Consider the following 20,455-nt stretch of genomic DNA (forward strand, 5'->3'; position numbering starts at 1 on the left):
ATCCTGGTAAAATCTGTCACTTCTGCAATCTCTAACTACCTTATGCAAACCATGGAAATACCTAGAAGTGTTTGTGATAATATTGATAGGATTAACAGAAATTTCCTCTAGGGTAGTTCTTAGTCCAGGAAAAGAGTGCACCTTGTGAATTGACAACAAGTCTGTAAATCCAAAAAACAGGGTGGACTAGGCATAAGGAAAGCTCGGGAACAAAATTGTACCCTTATTTCTAAGTTGGGGTGAAAGATAGCTAGCAAATCTAACGAGCTTTGGTGTCAAATTAGCCTCGTTTGAGAAAGGATTATTTTGGTAATTTTTTGACTTTTTAACTAAAATATGAGGTAAAAAATTTTTTTGTATGTTTAGAATAATTTTTTAATTTTTTACAAAAAGATGTGCAAAAAATAAAAAGAAAATAGAATATTTGACTTTTTGGTATAAGTTATAGGATTTTTAATTTTTTTAGTAACTTTTTAGCTTTTAAGTTAAAACTATTATTTCCCAAACGAGGCCCAAAATCACTCTATTTCTAATTGGCCTAGCAATAGAATAGTTTCCCACTCTTGGAAAAGTATAATAAGAAATGGAGAAATTCTGGAAAAAAATATAAAATGGACTGTTGGCACAAGTGAAGATATCTCCTTATGGACTGATTGGTGGTGTGCTTCCCAACCACTTTGTTACACAAACCAAGGGCCTCCTATTGACAACACAACTAAAGTCAGTTCCATAATTGATGATGATGGTAATTGGGATTTAACTCCTATTCAAGACCTTATTGGTCAAGCAATCCTCAGTATCTATAAACCCAGGTATGTGACTTTTACTAATTCTCCTCATTGGAAAGGATCTACTAGTGGTGATTATTCTACTTCAGCAGCATACCAAGCTACATTAGAGCATGAGAATACTGGTGGCGACTGGCAGTGGCTTTGGAAAATTAAAATTCTCCAGAAATTCAAAAGTTTTCTCTGGTTAATTATGTATGAAAGGTTGCTAATTAATCACATGAGACTGGTTAGGAATATGTTTGAGACTAATATTTGCCCCAGATGCAAAACAACCAGAGAAGACATACATCACCTCCTTAAACGCTGGCCCAAAGCTAAAGTAGTTTGGCTGAATCTCAGGAATTATGTCTGGTGGCAAAACAACAACACTTTACCATTACAGGAGTGGATCAAAACAAATATGAGAAGTAAGGTCGAAGTCAATAACACTCAATGGCCCGTGGTCTTTGTTACAGCTCTCTGGATTGTATGGAAGGATAGAAACAAAGAAGCATTTGAGAACCAAAACCAACCCCCCCCCCCCCCCCACATCAGTGTTTAACTCCATTCTTAAATAAGCTATGGACATTCAGGAAGCCTTTCTGAATATGTTGCATCCAAATTTTTCAGAACCTAAACTAACTAGATGGTCTTGTCCTTTTGTAGGTAAGCTTAAACTGAACACAGATGGAAGCTCCAAGGGAGATCCAAGGCAATCAGGTTATGGAGGGCTGATCAGAGATAAAGTGAGAACATGGGTATGGAGTTACCATGGTTATTTAGGCAATTGCACAAGCCTAGAAGTTGAGCTCTGGGAAATCTACAAAGGGTTGACCATCATCATGCAAAAGGGATTATCAAACATTGAGATAGAGACAGATTCACAAACAACAATGGAGCTGGTACGAGATGGAGCTGCAGGGAACTCACCCTACAAAGCAGTCATTGAGGATGCAAACTTTCTCCTAAGAAGATGCAGCTGCTTAATTCAAGCCATACCTAGGGAGGCAAATCAATGTGCTAATGCCTTGGCCAACTTAAGAGTCAATCAGCAGGAATACTTAGTGTTTTTAAAAGACCCATCTAGTTTTATGTTTTCCTTGTTAATTGCTGACGTGGTGAATGTCAATTCTAGAAGGGATTAATCTATCCCATGGTTATCTTGTAAACTCTTTTATATTTTCTCATGAATCAAAAATAAATAAATAAATAAACTTACCAGGAAAGCCGTGAGTCTCATGTAAACATTAGCTTGGTACTTATTAAATATCTTCCCATGCTTAAGTTGGTAGAATCAACTTAGAGAGAGCTAATGAAAAGAGAGGTCTATGGTTTCATTTATTGTTTTTTTGGTGTCTTTCTCCTAAACGTTGGTAGAGTGAAAAACTATCCTGTAGAATTCTTCGTATGGTAAAAATTACCCAGTCTTTCAAGAAGATCAAGTGGTTGTATCCCAACCAATTATGTTTGTCATTTCTAACAATATTCCTTTTTCTTTTCTTTTTTCTTTTTACCATATAAGTACATAACTCATTTCAATTAGACAAATACACTGTTATTAGGAAATTCTCAAAAACTAATCAATGTGTTTAGTTTTAATTTTCTGGAGATTGTGTCTTTTGTTTTTAGTAAATATTTTTAAAATTCTAAGTAATTCTTTTTACTTTTTAAATGCACATTACTTAGATGTATCTAAATAGTAAAATATTTTCAAAAATTAATAAATACACAAAAATATGAAAAATATACTAAATTTTCATTTTTTTTCTTATATTTTTGGTATTTTGTGAATTTTTTAAAGATTTTTTTCACAAATATTATACTTTTTAAGTGTATTTATGTTAAGTGTGTCTAAAAAAATTTTAAAAGAAATTTGCTTAAAATATTAAAAAAAATCAATGAAAACAAAAAAAAAATACGAAAAACGAAAAAATAGAATTTTTTGAAAAGTGAATTCTGAAAACTGAAACTGAAACCAAACAGAGTGAATAAGACTCACACCTCTTAAGAAGACGGAGTCATAGCCCAAATAATTATCTACTATCAATCAATAGTGTTTCTTGAATTTTTTTTTTATTTAGTAATTTTTAATATTTTTAAGAAACAATTTCTAAAAACAAAACCAAACAACAAGATTGTTAATTTTTTTCTTCCCATTGAATTTCTCACTCTTGAGAGCTAAAATGCCTTTCATATTTTGAGGCTACAGGAAGTGTAGTTTTGGGGGGCAATATATCCAACATACTTCGCTATTCCTCACCTTAGAAAGACACAGGGCAATTCATCAGCTAGTGCACTGTTACACCCTCCAAGAATGAGCTTCTACGCTGTAATTAATTTTCACATTTTTATTATATTCTGTTTATTATCTTATGTTTCAACATTGTATTTGTAACACGACAGTTGTAAGACTCATTTTACCAATACACCGTTACATACAAGATGGTAAACTAATATCCACGCAAAGTTTTACTTGCATGTATACCATTAAAAATTACTTATATAATTTAGAATACACGTCAATATGCTACTTTTGGTGTTTTACGTGTAAAAAATTCAAGACAGACTAGGTTTATTGGTGTTTACTAAGACCCCGATACATTAGAGACACCACGAAATTAGACTTAATGTCAACATGTACCTAAGGTCTCAAAAAACTTTGAGCTGCTAATGTAGGTTTGACTAGTTCCAAACGTAGTGTTCATTTTTGTTATCTTGTAAGAGAACAAATATATATCATTATTTAATATTCTATCATGTTATTTAATGTAATTCATAGAATGTAAAGTTTCATGTAACCTAGCTTTCATAATAGTTGTTGGTCCTTGCGAATCTTGGTGTTTAAGTTCTCTGCTCCGATTATTCAAAGCAAATTTGTAAACTTTGGGGCAGGAAATGCAAGAACAAGAGGAGTTTGAATTTTAAAATAAGTTGTAAACGAACAAAGCTATGCATGAACTGCTTGGCTTGGTACTTGTTCAATTGTGTATTCAAGCCAAGCTTGAGTCTAAATTTGAGCCCGATTAATAAACGATCCAAGCTCAAGTTAAAATAAGTTCAGATTGGTAAAAGTTTTGACTAGATTATTATGATATGTATAAAATTATGTAAAACGTATTGTAATATATAATGTTGGTTGCGATTCCAATTCAAACTTTGAGCTGAGCACAGGTTTGTAAAATTTGACAATCCAGAGTTTGAGTTCGTTGAATTGTATATTCAAGCCAAACTCAAATCATTGCACTACTCAGCTCCACTTTATCGCTTTCACAGCATATTAAAAGAAAGAGAATGGAATTATCCAAAAATAAATTCTCTTATCCACTGGTATAGAATTCTTTAACACCACCATGGTCAGAACTTTTCAATTTCTCTAACCTCAAAAATCAATCAAGAAACTTGGAGTTCAATAAAGCCTCAGTTAACAAGCCCTCTAAATTGGGAAGACTGACCCCACAAAGTAGAACGAAAATCATGAAAATTGGGACCTAGTGAAATTTCACCTCAGACCATTGGAAGCTCACCACATTCACTGATGACCACCTTCTTCCTGGGACGATCACCTCTGTCAGTCTCTTGTGACTCGATCAGCTTGACAATGTCCATGCCCTCCAAAACTTGTGCAAACACTACATGCCTTTGATCCAGCCAGGGTGTCTGTCATTCACCCAAACATCAAGCACACGTCAAGTCAAACAGTTTTGAGTCCCCCCCCCCCCCCCCCCCAAAAAAAAAAAATAAAAAATAAATAATAAAAAAAATAAACCATGAACTCCCTACGAAGATTTTACTTGCTCAAGTAGACCTAGAATATTTGGATGCATTACGCTTTGTCTCCATTATTTAATTGAAAATCAAGAGCACTTTGATTTGAAGAGGTTGGTTATGGTGGCAATTGGTAGTCTACTGATCAAGAAAGTGAACAATAATCCAATAGTAATATAACAATTTTTTGCCAAGTACCTTGACGGTGCATATAAAGAATTGGCTCCCATTGGTATTTGGGCCTGCATTTGCCATGCTAACAACTCCAGGTCCAACATGAGTCACTGCAAAGATTCAATACTTCATATTTTGCGTGGAAATAGAAGACAATCTTTGGCTTAGGAAGAAATAAGGTTAAAATGTCAAGATAACCGTCCTCAAAGTCTTATTTCTTCTTTTTTTGCTGTTTTGAGGAATATCATAGATGGGTATATTGAACCACCGGATCTATTGTCCATTTAGTCTGACATAAGTAGAGAGGATTAGCTTACACTTGAAATTCTCATCTTTAAATGTACGACCATATATACTTTTACCGCCAGTTCCCTGCAACAGAGATCCATGAATGGAGGATTACTCAACAGATCACAAAGTCTTCGAAAAGATATGCTACTAACCAGAAATGTATTTGTTAAAATATGAAAAGCCACGGCTTGTCAGGATATCATAGGACACCATGGATTTCACAAGAACAAACAGCAGAGTGACAAAACAAGATAAAAGGCATCCTTAAGGAAAGCCAAACGTCAATTTGACCCACCTTATAACGAGCACAAAGCACAATACAACATAGAAGTATTAAATAAAGACATTAGAATGGAACACAGCATGTCTATCAGAATCAACTGATCCAGCATTTTTTTTTTTTTTGATAAATAACCAAACTTTATTAAAAAAGTATCAAGATGATGCAAAGAATACAAACTAGAAGCCACATAGGCTCAACATATTAACAAGTCAAATCCTCCACGAAATCTACAAAGGCCAAAACATCAAAGATTAACCGAACCGGTCACCCAACTATGCAAAACCGTGAGCAACCGTCGTTCCAACCAAGGAACCGAATGAGACACTCCCTGGAAACACACCTATTATGCTCCAACCAAACCAACCAGACAAGACAATGAGAAGCAAGCAACCACACTTTCCGACGCCGCCTACCAACTCGACCCCCCATCCAACTCTACAAAACTGCCGTAACTGAAACCGGCTGCACCCAAGCCAATCCAAAAGTCGCGACAACAAGCATCCAAAGGTGATAAGTAACTGGACAATGAAGTAGCAAATGGGCCACCGATTCCGCATCACCACAACACATGCAACACCAGTTGACCAATATATGGCCACGGCGGATTATGTTCTCCAATGTCAAGATATGCCCCAACATGGCCGTCCACACAAAAAAGGCCACCTTCGATGGTGAACCTAACACCCAGACACATTTCCACGGAAAAACAACAGCCTCCGCATGAGCTAGCACTGCATAATACAAGGAAACAAAAAACTTCCCCTTAGCCCCAGGACAATTCCAAACCAAAGAATCCTGCCCATCCCTCCCAACTCCCAACTCATATAAAAAACCCAACAACTCCATCAGCTGATCTTGCTCCCAATCCTGAACATCACGGTGCAAGTGCACATTCCAAACAATCAAATCCCCATGCCCACACCTTACATCACCCACCGTTACCTCACTATCAACAGTAAGACCATAAATCAAAGGGAACTGCACTTCTAATGGAACGGCCCCACACCACATATCCCGCCAAAACCGAATTTTATCCCCCATCCCTACCTTCAACAGAACCCTCTTCCAAAAACTCCTCCCACCCCAACCAAATCCCTTTTCAAAGACCATGGCCATGCGATTGCCCCACCCTACCTGAACACCACCCTCCCTGCCCCACACCAAACTTCCCAACCACCACCCTCCTCCAAACAATTAGCACACCTAGTGATGATTTCTGGGGATGCTTGATGCTTCTTTCTTTTGGGTAACAAAAAAACTCACCAATTCTGGAAAACATTAAGGACACCTAGTGATCACTTCTAGGTATGCTTTTCTTTTTTCTCTTTTCCTTCTTTTAAGTAAACATAATATTGCCAGCTCATCTTCTTCTGGGTAATCATGTTCTATTAAGGGCTCTCTATTGCATCTCAATTTGCGCAAAACAAAATGACAATGGATTTTTTCCTTTAATAAACAGAAAACATTGTATTAAAGAGGGAACATGGCACTCCTTTATCAAAGAAGAATTTCTAGACCTAAGGATTGGAATGTCGAATGCGGAGGAAAGAAGTTGAGTCTCGAAACATCTGCAACCCAGTAACTAATAGGATTTAAGTTGAAAGAAGGTTATGAATTCATTTTGTATAAAGTGGTGTTCAAAATAATGAAGTGTCATGTGAACAGACATGGCAAAAAGAACTACCAAATCATAAGAGAAGCACTGTACTGAGGTTGTATATGGGAGAGAACAAGATAGCAAAAACGACAAAGGTTTGTAGTCAGATCTAATGTCGGTATGTTTAAAAAAAAAAAGAGATGCACCTTCAACAATTACCAGATAATCAAAACAACATGCGTTCTTGTAATGGCATACAGAACACATGTCTTGATGCCAATATTTAAAAGGAACTATGTGCCTTTAAACTTTGACAGATAAAGCAGGTAGGTGGACGTATATAATTAAAAAAGTTATATCAAATTGTGAGTGCGGAAAACGGAAAGAATAGAAGAACAAAAAGCACCTACATTTCCTTTATCAAAGTCTCCTCCTTGAATCATGAAATCCTTGATGACGCGATGAAATGCAGAACCTTTGTAGCCAAAGCCCTTCTCTCCTAAAAAATTTTTTATCGAATCAAAACACAATCAAAAGCTTAGTCACTTTAGTCAACAAAGAGAAGCAGACAAAACTAAACCAGTATCGTATAAGATCAAAGTATGCAACCTGTGCAAAGAGCACGGAAATTCTCTGCAGTTTGGGGGACATCATCTCCATACAAGCCTATTACAATCCTGCCAACAAGCTTCCCTACTGGATTTCCAATGCTCACATCAAAATACACTTTCTGTGTCACTTTTGATTGTAATTCGGCTACCTAGAATCGAATAAGCATATGTCAAAAGACACCATAGAACATACATATAGACCTTAGGCCTTCTAATAGTCACATAATTGTACCAGTTTTGGAACAATACTCTCAAAAAAAAATTAATTACAAAATTTTGCCAAGGTATTGTTTAAATGCAATGAATAAGCCCCTATGCAGGGACACCTATGGCAAAAATTGATTTCAGAGGTGCAGTGAGGAATGTAGCACAAGTTTGCAAGCTCCATTACCAGAAGTGTCTATGTTACGATGCATAAAAGAAGCTTCTCTACCAATACCAAGCTCAAAACGTAGAAAGCTGAGTGATTTCTCAATTCTCAGAAGGAAGAACATATTTCAGTTCAGTAGCTTGAATTTATGAAATAACACAACTATTCGGACTTCTGAGCTCAATTTCTCATTTAAAATTTTTTTTTTTTTCTTTTTACAGGAAATTCATACATTAAGAAACTAAATTTTCTTATGTTCCATTTTCTTAAGAAACAAACGCATGGAATAGAAGTTACAAAGCAAAACACTGACCTCTGCAGAGGCACGAACCGAGCTGAGAATACCGGTTTTCCTGTGCGATGAAGTATTGGGTGAACATTTGAGAGGAGAGAGACGCAAAGGCGGTGCGAATAAGCTCGAAGACAAAGACGCATCTGAGGCCAATGCAGACTTGCGAACATTATTGATAGAAGCATATGCAGCGGGGCTGAGAAGCTTAATCTGCGAGAGGTTCCGTGGACCAGAAAGCGACCCAACATGCGACTGCGAAGAAGAAAAAGTTGAAAATTAATCAGAAACGCAGAAAGAGAATATCTATATGTGTAGTAGTTTGAGATTAGGGCTTTCACTGACCAGAGCTGTGAATGGAACAGCCATTGAAAGCGAGCTTTGAATTCTTCGCCTATTGAACTCTCTCTCTCTCTCTCTCTCTCTCTGTGTCTGAGTTTGTGGTAGTTGTAGATGATTTTTGGTGGTAGGTTGATGGGGTGGGATGGGGATAGCTGAGGAGGTAGAGAGAGAAACAGAGAGAGAAGGTAAGCTTGACGGAGATGACGAGTATGAAATTACTGGAATGGGATATGGGATTTTCGTAAATGACAAACACGTCCATTACGTTCTAGAATGGGAATATTCGGCAAAAGAATTTTTAAAAAAATGGCGTCGCCCGGGTTTGAACCGGAGACCTTCAGTGTGTTAGACTGACGTGATAACCAACTACACCACGACACCAGCCCCATGTTGATGTCTGCTTGAGTCCAATAATATATTATAGAGTCTGCATTAAAGCCTCTGGTTGCACAGTTTCTTTAGCTTCTTACCCTTGCAATTGATAGCAAACCTCTGGTTGTCTTCATTGACAATTTACATTTCAAGGTGAGCTCACTGTTCAAATCTTTTGGTTCTTAAATGTTCATATTGCCCCCGTCATTTTATCTACTCTAAAATGGGGCCAACAACAGTGTTACTGATGCTAACTTTTTGTTCCAACAACTTAAGTGAACCACAGATATTGGAACAAGCTTAGCCCCATTAAGTATTTTTTTTTTCTTTTTTTCCTGTTATGTTGCTTGGTTTTTTTCACTCATACAAAATCACCCTTGGTTGTGTTACCAGTATGCTTGCTAAACTTGCAGTCTTTCCCTTTATCCATCCCCTATTCCTCACATGGTGGAGTTGCCCACTTTCCCTTTGTCTGGGTTAGTTTAGGACTGTTTTCTTTGCTTAGTTTTGGTAATGAGATCAAAATTCAACTTCGCCCCATTAACTTAACCATGGTGCATGTCATCTTGCCCAGGGCAATATAGTCTCGATCAAAAATTTCCCTTAATATGAACCGATATCGTCATAACAATAATCATACCTGAGAAAAAAAAAAAACAAAACAAAACAAAACAAAAAACAATGGCGAGCTTGTATTCTTCCCTAGCATAGATTTGTTGTCCTAGAGAGGGGAAGACAACTCACATCCATGAAACCGTCTGCGAAGAACATTTGCATACATGATTCTCTTCATTCATTAGTTTTCCCATGAAAAAACTGTCTGTACAACCTTTTTCTAACACCACCCCATCCTACATGGCTTTGACTTCTAAAGGACTAACAACCAGGCTTTTCCATCACTCACCCCTACATCATGAATGAGATGCAAATGGGGAACCCAAAAAAAAATCAAAGAATATCAACTACGAATGCTTTACAGAAATTAAATCCTGTACAGTGTTTCAAGAAACAGGAATAGTACAGTAGATCTACTAAATAAGGCTTTGTTAATCTTCCATCCGTTGAATCTCACCCATCATGATGCGATTACTCGTCACCTTGAACCCAAGAAGCGCCGGATCAATTTGCCTCCCTTTCTTCCCTTTCTTTTTCCCGCTCCGGCCAGCCTGTGTTCCGTCTGATGACTCTGAAGCTCCTGCTGCAGGACCCTCCGGTTGTGCTGGCTTCTTGGCATTGCTTTTAAGCATGTCAACGAACAATGGTTCCGAAACATCTGAACCAACACTTGATGAGGTTCGTCGAAAATGCGTGTTGTCTTTCTTGGCAGATGACAAATTGTCAGAACTGTGGCTTGCAGGATGGCCCCCTGGCTCACGTCTTCCTCCTAATAGATTCAAAATCAACAATAAGTGATTACTTTGAGCAAAAGAACACCAATATAACGGATGATACTAGAGATACCCTACATTAAGTTCTTCAATGGTTCAGATACCAGGTTCAAAATAACTTCTTTGATCTTTACAATCTTGGGACATGACCAACAAAACCAATATATCAGCCAAATCCAACATACGTGCCTTTGTTACTCTTGACAACCTTTAGTTGAATATTTAAATAATCCACTATTTTATGAGATATTGTCTATTTTGCCACACCAAACAAAGTTGAGGTGCTCTCCTCTCTTCCCAAGAAAATACACACCCAAATGTGTGTGTGCACGTGCACGAGAGAGAGGAAGAGGGAGAGAGAGAGAGAGAGAGTTGCACTGAGTAATGGTAACTGTGCATCATTTCCAACAAAGTGGAGAGCATTAAATCTCACCGAGTAAATGGTAACTGTGCACCATTTCCCACAAAGTGGAGAGCATTAAACTAGCTCGCCCTTCCCTAGTAGCAAAAATGAGAGGCACACTCACTCCTCTGCCTAACTGATTTTTGTGATTGGCAAAACCTTACACTGCAGTTATATGGAACACAAATAATCTCAAAGCATTAATTACCCCAACTTGGTAGATTTCAAATTTAACACATTGTAAATCAACGTACCTTCAGAAGCAGCTGAAGTTGGAGGATGTTTCCCTCTGGTGACTGGATCAGAGGACATCTCGGACAACCCTTCTTGAGATGATGAATTCCTTGAGGCGGGTGGACGTTTCAGCAGAAAATTGTCCAACCCTTTGGATGTAAGGGCTGGTACCCTATCAAAAATAAAGTATAAATTAAGAAAGGTATGCTATCAAGATATCCAGAAGTATTGCAACTTATAATTGATCATATATCCATCCATCAGCTCCAAGATTGCAAGAATTATTTAGAATCACCCATATAAAATACTAATATGCCTATATCCAAAACAGAAATTCAGAGAAACACAGACTCAAGTAGTTTGGCTAAAAGAAAAGGACAGAAAAATGGACTCGTTTAGTCAACTTAAAAACTAAGATGACGCAACTTAACACTGCGTTAATAACTATCCTCATACTCAACTTCCATGGGAATAAAGAAGGCAAAAAGAAATAAAATGCATATTCAACTATCCTAGCACAACAGATCAAGTATGCTCTCTTTCCTCCTCCTTCAAGCCCCACCTGGTCAAAATATGATAATACGATGCTCTTACAAAAACAACGCAATGTGTGTTTGGGAAGGAAAAGATTGGTACACACCTAACCTTTGGCATAGTGCACAAAGTGGTTGCCCCGAGACTTAAACCCATAACCCCAAGGTTTTACCATTGAACCAATAGCATAATATGATGCTCTTACAAATACACAAAAATAATTGAGCTATTTAGTCTTCTCCTTTAAATATCAAAAGAAACTATGTAATACAGCATAAAGAATCGTTACCGGGCCTTAGCAACCTCTTCTGCGAAAGATTCAGAAATTCCAACTTTGTCATTGTAGAAGGTTGTAATCCCACCTGGAACCAATTTTCTCATCATCACCCACATAATCACATATAAAAAAATGGAAGCCAGTCAAGAAAAGATTTAGAGAAAATTACCAGCAATGCCAAGTGAATTATGCCTGCTGATGACATTAATTGGCGTTTCAACACGATCTACAACCGCCAACCCTGCCTTCTCTGCCATGCCTTCTTGAATATCTGAAGCTTGCCCGTTTATCATACCATCCTCAATTCTGAATCCTTGTTTTTTACTGTCCAAGTCTACGAAATCTCTTTCTGTATAGGACTTTGCAATCATGTTGGAATTCATGTAAATTGATTGAGAAGTTTCGTCGATGTCCGAAAAGAATCGGTCTCCTTCACTCAATACTCCAGAATTGGATCTAAGAGGCTGTCTTCTTTCACTGCTTTCCATAGCGCTAGCCTTCTCATCAGCCAACTGAACTTGTGGCAGTCCACCTGAATTAGAGCCATAAGGTCCCAAGGTAAATGATTGGTTTACACCAGCTCCACGATCTGATAAAAGACTGAAGGATTGATTAGAAGAGCTTGTTCCAGAATAGCGACCAGAAGGTGGTCTTCTGTCATAGGATACTCCATTGCTCACATCTATTGAATCAGCTGACTGATGACCTGATTTTTGATGGAGCAATTCCATAAGCAAACGCTTCGAATTATCATTGCTTGTTCCAGCTGACATCCATAAACTTGGATCTTCTGAAGTCATTTTAACTTCAGAATCCCTATTCTGCAATTCAGCATTCAAATGCAATTGTCGTATCCGAGATTCCATCCAGTCATTTGGTACCTGACCATTGCTCTCAGACCAGTGGCCCTCAATTGCATCAGAATGTGAAGCATGAAATTGGTTGGGAACTGAAGGGTGGTGAGAGTGGACACCAGAGGACAACCCACCCACTTGATTAGCAGAGTGCATTCGTGCACTTAGTTCCTGCATATCTAAACCTTGACCGTGAGCCAACGTATTCATGACATCCAGGTCCATTCCAGGAGCACCACCGGGCAAAGACATTGACCGCTCAAATGGCAATAGGCCAGGATCATAAAGGCCTCGTTGGAGTCGATCTTGTAATGAAAGATTCCGCTCAAGGTGACTCAGCTGCTCCTCAGGGGATGGTCTCTGTTGTTGCTGATAAAAATCTAATGGGCTAAACCCTGCAGAGTGAGCTCGCTGTGCACCAGCAGGACTCCTGAGAAACTGATTGGCTTCTTCACCAGGCCAGATAGAACCCATATGCCTTTCTTCCATTTCCAACCTCTGCCTCAACCCCACACCCAACTGCCTTGCATGCAACTGCTCCTGCTGAAGAATCTGATGTTCCAAAGAGTGCATCTGGCCGTGCTTTGAACGTGATACAAGCTCCAATAAATCGCTTTGGTGCCCATGATGTGGCGTTTGACCAAATTTTGCTTGAATAAGATGCTCGAGGGATGGATCAGAATTCCTTGGAGCATGATGGGAACGCTGTTGTAGTTCATGTAAAATTTGTTGCTTCAACAAAACCTGATCAAGAGCATTGTTGGCTCTAACAGAATCAACACGAGACTGTCCACGGCCAGAATCACGCATTTGACTCTGCAGAAATTGTTCAAGAAGCAGCTGTCGAGCTTGAGACTGCTGTTGCTCCTGCAATAGCATTTGTTGTTGATGAAACTGCTGTTGCTGTAATTGATGTTGTTGGAGCTGCTGCTGCTGCTGTTGTTGTTGCTGCTTCTGCAGCTGCAGTGCCAAAAGGTGTTCCAGATCTGGGCCTATTTGGTTAGCCAGCTGTTGCTGGTGAATTGAAGTCCGACTTGGCACTGGTTCTAGCACTGAATCATTCAAGTGGGGATGAGGAGATAACAGATTACGGTGCTGCAGCTGTTGTTGAAATTGTTGAGACAAAAGCTTTTCTGATGCGTCAAAGCGGTTGGATTCTTGATCCACATGTGTTAACCGGCGAGCATCCATGGCATCTTGATACAAATTGGGGCCAGGAACTGTATTTCTTCTATAAATATCAGACCATGTCTCCGCAGCATGAGTTGAATCAACCACTGCACCAAAAGGGCCAATTCTTCCAGCGATAGGGTTGACAAACTGATCCTGAGCACCACTGCCTGATGGCATGTTCGACGTCTGGTTACGCCTTGTATAAGGGCCTTCAAGCTCAGACCACAACAACCCGAAAGGATGCAACTTATTGTTACTCTGATGAGGTATACCAGGTTCGGTAAATTCAATTGGCTGAGAAAGGTTGCCTATGGGATTTGCAGAAGGATCATTAATGCTAGTAGAAGTTTTCCCTATAGGATTGCCACCACTTCCAGGTCTCCCTGGAAACACAATTTCTGCACAAACAGGAATAGATAAATATTAGGACCAAATACAAGGCCCATCAAAAAGGTTAGTACAATTAACACCACAAACAAGAAAAGTAACCTTCATCTTGAGCAACAAAATCATGATAGCTTTGACCCTCAGTATATGGGAGTTGAAATGGACCGTCATGCTCAGAAATTCTTGACTGAACATGCCGCATTGGTTGACCATCAAACCTAGACAGTTGCCAGCGGTGGTCATTTAATGCAGACAAATCAGTAATTTCAGTAAAAGGGGCAGAAATGGGTAAACTAGGCCCTGATTTCTCTTCCAATGATCCAGGCTCTTCTACATTAGAACTTATACTGGCACTATAGGCTTGTCCATCTAAAACTCTCAGATGCGGCATGACCTCACCCAACTCTTGGAAAGGTGTTTCCTCTGGAGCATCTTCCAAGCGAACTGGCAGATCAGTCCCAAAAAACCCTTGCTCAAACCATGAAATTATGTCAGCCCCGAGAAATGGTCCCTGTATTTCTCCTTGAGGATCCCGATAGTACAAACTCAACTCCTCCGGTGGGATACCCCCTTCTAACTGATATTCATTAGGACGGCCCTGAAAGTACCGCAAATTGCCATTCCAACTCTGTTCAGAAGATGGAGAAACAAATAAAGAATTTGAATCATCTGGAAGCTTGGCACTGACACCAAAAGCACCATCATATGCAATGCCATCCAGAGAAGGATGTTTGGTGAAGGCAGAATCTGCAACTTTGAGCTGAGAAGCATTAATGTCTTGCACACTGCAGAAATTGTTGCTGTTTGAAATTGTTTGCATCAATTCATCCGATGCATTCATCCCGACAGTAGCTGCAGGAATTTCAACTTCCCCTTCACAATAAACATCTCCTTCTGAAACAAAGCAAATGTAGTTCCATTCAGAAGGAACCAAAAAATAAAACATATTGCCATTATAAGGGTCGAATAGGGATCATTACTAACCATTTATCCAATTCATTTTAGGACCCTCGTTGTTCAAGGTACTAAAAACATCAGCCTGAGAAATACCATCATTCACAGATCCTCCAAGAGAATCCACAATCTCGTCAGGCATAATTGAGGGCAAAATACCACATCTCCCATTGGTGGGTTCCAAGTCTTCAACATCTGGAAAAGAACAATTCCATAAGTTTCCAAAAAACAAGAAGCAACAAAAGAATTTATAGAATTTTTTTTTTAAAACATCAGATGTTTTTGGGTGAATAAAACATCAGATGTTACATTGCAATAAAATAGAGTGACAGCCCTTTCTAATTAATCACCTGTAACGTTATCAGTTGATTTGCCATTTCTAAATGAATTGTACGACACCCCACTACTGGTGATTTTGCCCTTCCATAAATCACCAAGGACACCCTGAAAACATTGCAGAAACTCATTTAACCCATCTGTGGAAAAACACAAGCATAGAACAGTACAAGTTAATTCAACATGGGGAGCCAATTCAAATAGCTCACCTCTTCTTCTGCATCAGGAGTGACAAAGGCCAATGGCTCAAGGACAGTAACTTCTGTTATAGGAGGTACTTCCTCCATGTGGTCAGGCATGACAGCAAAAGATGGATCCAGTTTTTGCCTGCGGTAAATGTCAAGAAGCTTCCCCCTAGGGTAGCAAAATGTAACAGCTGAGGAACTTGGTTTCCCAGGGACACTTTCAGACCTGTCAAATTGAGTAGCACCAAGAGAACCTGCAGATGGAGGTCTTACAACTGCTACACTTGATCTTCCCCGTCCTAAAGTAAACCCCATATTAGAACCCTCTGCCCTTCCTCTCTCAAGTCCAAAACCAGGTGCAGCACGGTAGGAACCTGGCCCACTAGAATTTCCCTCCATCCTATGGCGTGGCCTCCACTTGTCACGAGAATCTGACTCACGCTCAGGAACTGCACGCGGATTGCTGCCAACAAATGATTGACTATCACTGTGAGCATCTTCCTTCTCTATGTCTGTTTTTTTGTCGGCCCGAGACTCCTTATCTTTTTCTTCTGGACCCCACCTAGATGACCATTTGCTATCACGCCGTGTATCATGCCCAGAACTGCGATTAGTAACATCATGCCACCTATCAGTAGACAAAGCTCTATTGTCAGTGTTTTCTCTAACTGAAGTATTGTCAACACGACGGTCAGTCTTCCTGCGATCTCTTCTACCAAGCAAGCCAGTTTCCCTTTCTTCTTCACGCCAGCGGCGGCCACTTTCAGTCTCAGTTGCGGTTTTTCTCCAATCTCTTTTGTCCTCAGGTACATCTGGACGCCAGCCCTCCTTCTGATTGGGATCAGCAGAATTCCCAAGAGAAAGGGAACTTGGTCCGCGCATTTCCTGTCATAAATAAACCAGTCAAAAAGATGGTCTATATATTATGTTCCTCAATCAGATAAAGAGCACATCGACGTTCAGCTTATACCAATAAAGTTCTAAGAAAAAATTTGAGACAAGGAAATCTGCTTCGGACCTATTTTAATTGAACTTCCCCAAATATTCGCAAGATGATAGTTTTGTTGAACCTCAATGGTGACTACTGTTAGGCCCAACCAACTTTTTGTTTCATAAAAACAGCTAGCATGTTGCAGTAACAGGTTTAGGTTTAGTCTCAATTGAGACGATCAAAACTCGTGCACATTAAATTTCTACAACTCATAAAATTGAAAGTATGATTGTGTCGATAAAAGAAGTAATTGTATATTCTCTACTCTTACAAGTCATTGTTGGAGATGCTCTTACACATTAAATTTCTACTAGTAGATCCATACTAAAAAAATACAAGTTCTATTTTGAGGTCTCCATCAAGTTAAAGCTAATGCCAACCAAATTAGGTCAGCATTGACAACCTTGGTCTAAATGGATAAACATTCGGACGTGGCATTTATACTTTGAACTTTTGAAAGTGAACCTTTAAGAATTAAAGACAAGGTTTGTGGCATCATCCTTAAATAGTCAAGAGATACTATAGGTGCAAGCTTCCTTGAGTATGCAAAAAGAAATCTGTACAAAGACGAGAAGAAAAAAATGCAGCCACAATAATGCAAGCAAAATTAAAGCAAATCACCTAGAAAATAACCTGGAACCATACACACAAAAATTGAAGCAATTATATTTTGATGAACCAAAAGACCACACTAACAAATTGAAAATAAACTGAAACCCTGAAAAGACAGTAGACAGTCATTTATGTTTCTAAAATACACAACTACAAACATTTCATCAAATGCATACTAGTTAAATGGCTGAACCTGCAAAATGAAAACAGAATAAATATATAGGATCTAGACCCAACTGATAAGTTGCACGTAAAGAATACACACACAAAAGATATGTGCATGTGCATGTGCATGTGCATGTGCATGTGCACGTGCACGTGCACGCACACACAGAGAGTCAACAGAAGTACCATGCAATTCAACAAGAAATTGTTATTAGCAAATCAATACAATAATAAAATTTGTATTTCCAGTGCAAATATAAAATGATAGAAAGAAGCATCAAAGATTGTTGTTATGTTAAAACAGAGCTATGGTCAGCTAATCATAGAGAACTCACCATCTTAATCTCACTTGGTTTAGCATAAAGCCACTGGGGAGACAAAGGAATGTTGCTTTCTAGTGCTGCTTGATCTGAAGTAGCTGTAAACAAATATGTAAAATTTCACAAGTGCAAAACGAACATGTAAGAACAAAATGTTCTATTAATTGAGAAATGACTCAATGCTACAAGATTGCAAAACCAAAACCCAACCTTTTGAATCATCAAGTAGCCCGATCATCCCTTTTTCATCACCATTTCCACCAGAAGCTTCCACTGTAGTGCCATCAACCCAATAAGGGTAAGTATTAATTTGTAGCTTGATTCAGAAAATTCAATCTAAATTATATAAATTAAATATAAATCAAGCATTAAGAAACCAACCCAAATTAAATAAAAGGTAGGGAACAGCACTCAGAATTCTTATAATGAATGCCAAAACTCATCAGCAGAAATTGTAGGCAACACAAGAAAAAAAAATGCATAGATGTGATATGATAAAATACACAAACTTTAAAATAGGCAATGCATAACTTAAGAGCAGTCATTGGATTGACTACAAATGGCAATAACATAAGATTAAACAAACAAAGAACTTAAGAGCAGTAGCTGGATTTGACCGTATATGACAATAACAAAAAATTAAACAGACAAAAAACTCCAACACTATCTCTTAAACACCATTAGGTTCATTACCCCTCTAAGAAAACAGCTCAAAAAAAAAAAACTGGAAAAAATAATTGTTGAATTGAAGACCAATATTGCTAAACTAAATAAAGAACAAGACACATAATATGTTAGGGTAATCTAACTACACAATACCCTATCTAAGTGCAAGATCTGTGTCCCCAAAATGGTGTCAATCCCCCTGTCCTACACTGATCCTTAATTAATTTTGAATATAAAAAAATCGGATTCGATGGCCGTGAATGATGTACCCACACCTTTTTTGGGACAATGGATTCCAGCCCCCTGTTTAATGTGAACCTTACCAAAAAAGTTGCCAAATTAATCATCCACACAAACGTTATGGTCTCCAAAATCATGAATCTTAGTAATAAGGCCTAACTCTAAGTGGTCAGCCAAAAATAAACAATGATTGCCACTCATCGAGCAAAGCAGAAATGGACAACATTAACAGGCAAAATAACCTGGGAATTGCCAAAATAGTCAGCACCAACAGATCTCATAGCAGGCAGGGGGAAATGGCATTGATTTCCCAACACAACATATTAGTACAAAATGAGCAAAAATCGATTTGAAAACTCAAAATCAATACTTGATCACCAAGAAAACATACGAAATAAAATAGAACTTAAAATCCAAACAAATGCGCAGTTTTCTTCCTCCTTTTTCTTTCTTTCCAACTGTTTCCCAGGCAATCAAGCAACACAGGAATTATGTAGTATTGTTTCACAACTAAAGCAAATCAGAGTACGAGTAATTATTATTATTATTATTATTATTAATAAAAATGTGAAGAGCAGAACCACAAGGCAACTGATCTGAAACACCACCGAGAGACGAATCCGAAAATGACTTGGAAGCCCTAAAATTTCAAACTAAAAAAATTGAAGTGTCAGCAAAAATTCAAATACAATCAGATCAATAATCCCCAACCTAACATTAACCACATAACGATCCAATCCATAAAACTAAAAAAACCAAACCCAATAAAAATCATATATGGAGATAGAGAGATGCAAAAGAATGAGTACCTTTGGGGGTCCAGGACTGATCGGACGATTTGGAAGAGAGAAGATCATCGGGAAGATCAAGCTTGCCTTCAGCCATGAGATTGTCGATGAGTCAGGGAGTTTGGTGAGAAGATCGAGAGCAGGGGAAAGGAGTGATAAGGGGTGGAGGAAACAGAGCAGCGAGAGAGAAATACACACAGAGCAGAGCTTGTAGAGATATGAGTGAATGAGATTCGAGATTTGAGAGATTCCTAGGGTTTCGAAGCTTTTTGCAGTACACTTGCAGAGAGAGAGAGAGAGAGATACCGAGAGCGCGAGGGGTGAAGGTGAGGAGAAGGGTGAGGGTTTGGGTGGTCAGAACAGCCAAATCAGCTAATCAATGATTATGATTTTTCATTTTTTAAAAATAAATAAATATATTAAAAATTTATTAAATTCATTCAAAAGATACATTTACGAAAAAAGACACCTGGGGCGAGCTTTTATTTCGAAAATGGTCCTGCGAACTCTTATCTTGAATTTGGCAAAAGCTTAACATTGTTTAATCTTATAATTGTGTAAAAATTATTTTTTGTATTTTAGAAAAAATAAGAGTTCTGTTATATCATACAAATTTATTAACACCCCCCTCCCCCGCCTCGTGACGTGCTTTGTTTGGTAGGAATTGAATCTTAATTGTTATTTTTTATACATTTGTTTTTCGTTCTAATCGAACTTACATCTATCCTCTTTCCAAAATTTCTCCCACTCTCAAATGAGACTCTACTCTCATCAAATAAATCACTGACGATCATCAACGACTACCACTAAGGAACCGGCCATCTCTCTCCTAACTCTCATATTTCATCAATCTTCTAGCTCTCTTCCTACATTTCTCCCTCTCTGACAATGACTTTCTCTCTAGTGCGACTCTTAAGTAAGCTCTGACATGAATTCAGTCTCCGACGTGATCTAGTTTCTTGGCAAGATCTGATTTCTAGATTTTTCTGTTAATTTGTTGATTTTTTTTGTTATTGGGACCAAATTTTTATGTAAATCAAAAGTAATTTACAATGTTATAGTTGTGGTTACTAGATAATATCAA

At 38.3% G+C, this 20,455-nt stretch overlaps 2 protein-coding genes, 1 long non-coding RNA gene and 1 other non-coding gene across 5 annotated transcripts; 1 reads left to right on the top strand and 3 right to left on the bottom strand.

Annotated features, from left to right (window-relative positions):
* The first annotated feature begins 274 nt into the window (after window positions 1-274).
* LOC145791206 (uncharacterized) lies at window positions 275-1,996 on the top strand. Its single transcript, XR_014331086.1, has 2 exons — window positions 275-812; window positions 1,437-1,996. It is a non-coding gene; the product is annotated as an uncharacterized LOC145791206 (long non-coding RNA).
* A 2,071-nt stretch (window positions 1,997-4,067) lies between these two features.
* LOC114278874 (photosynthetic NDH subunit of lumenal location 5, chloroplastic) lies at window positions 4,068-8,762 on the bottom strand. Its single transcript, XM_028221037.2, has 7 exons — window positions 8,496-8,762; window positions 8,175-8,405; window positions 7,490-7,640; window positions 7,291-7,379; window positions 5,027-5,081; window positions 4,734-4,819; window positions 4,068-4,427 (listed from the first exon to the last, which is right to left on the bottom strand). The coding sequence occupies exons 1-7, from the start codon at window positions 8,517-8,519 to the stop codon at window positions 4,275-4,277; spliced, it is 789 nt and encodes a 262-aa protein (XP_028076838.2). The 5' UTR covers window positions 8,520-8,762; the 3' UTR covers window positions 4,068-4,274.
* Window positions 8,763-8,799: 37 nt separating this feature from the next.
* TRNAV-AAC (transfer RNA valine (anticodon AAC)) lies at window positions 8,800-8,873 on the bottom strand. Its single transcript has one exon. It is a non-coding gene; the product is annotated as a tRNA-Val (tRNA).
* A 761-nt stretch (window positions 8,874-9,634) lies between these two features.
* On the bottom strand, window positions 9,635-19,761 carry LOC114278873 (uncharacterized). Of its 2 annotated transcripts, XM_028221036.2 has the most exons (12): window positions 19,393-19,518; window positions 19,165-19,236; window positions 17,888-17,950; window positions 17,693-17,775; window positions 15,614-16,474; window positions 15,419-15,512; window positions 15,099-15,263; window positions 14,217-15,008; window positions 11,870-14,125; window positions 11,713-11,785; window positions 10,910-11,061; window positions 9,635-10,248 (listed from the first exon to the last, which is right to left on the bottom strand). In XM_028221036.2, the coding sequence occupies exons 3-12, from the start codon at window positions 17,913-17,915 to the stop codon at window positions 9,911-9,913; spliced, it is 4,842 nt and encodes a 1,613-aa protein (XP_028076837.2). In that variant the 5' UTR covers window positions 17,916-17,950; window positions 19,165-19,236; window positions 19,393-19,518; the 3' UTR covers window positions 9,635-9,910. The 2 variants fall into 2 exon arrangements, with proteins under 2 accessions (XP_028076837.2, XP_028076836.2); XM_028221035.2 differs by lacking the exon at window positions 19,165-19,236 and having other exon boundaries at window positions 19,393-19,761.
* Between the last annotated feature and the right edge of the window lie 694 nt (window positions 19,762-20,455).

This window comes from Camellia sinensis, chromosome 5 (assembly GCF_055761805.1).
Source record: "Camellia sinensis isolate YWXY chromosome 5, ASM5576180v1, whole genome shotgun sequence".
Taxonomy (NCBI): Eukaryota; Viridiplantae; Streptophyta; class Magnoliopsida; order Ericales; family Theaceae; genus Camellia; species Camellia sinensis.

What these genes read in the sequence shown, in the direction of transcription:
- LOC114278874 (XM_028221037.2), bottom strand. Translation starts at nt 8,519, where the DNA reads ATGGCTGTTCCATTCACAGCTCTG. An exon ending in TTTCCGTGCTCTTTGCACAG is followed by an intron (nt 7,380 to 7,489) that starts GTTGCATACTTT and finishes AAAATTTTTTAG; the next exon opens with GAGAGAAGGGCTTTGGCTAC. An exon ending in GAGACTTTGATAAAGGAAAT is followed by an intron (nt 5,082 to 7,290) that starts GTAGGTGCTTTT and finishes TCTCTGTTGCAG; the next exon opens with GGAACTGGCGGTAAAAGTAT.
- LOC114278873 (XM_028221035.2), bottom strand. Translation starts at nt 19,468, where the DNA reads ATGGCTGAAGGCAAGCTTGATCTTCCCGATGATCTTCTCTCTTCCAAA. An exon ending in GCTACTTGATGATTCAAAAG is followed by an intron (nt 17,776 to 17,887) that starts GTTGGGTTTTGG and finishes ATTTGTTTACAG; the next exon opens with CTACTTCAGATCAAGCAGCA. An exon ending in ATCAACTGATAACGTTACAG is followed by an intron (nt 15,264 to 15,418) that starts GTGATTAATTAG and finishes GTTCTTTTCCAG; the next exon opens with ATGTTGAAGACTTGGAACCC.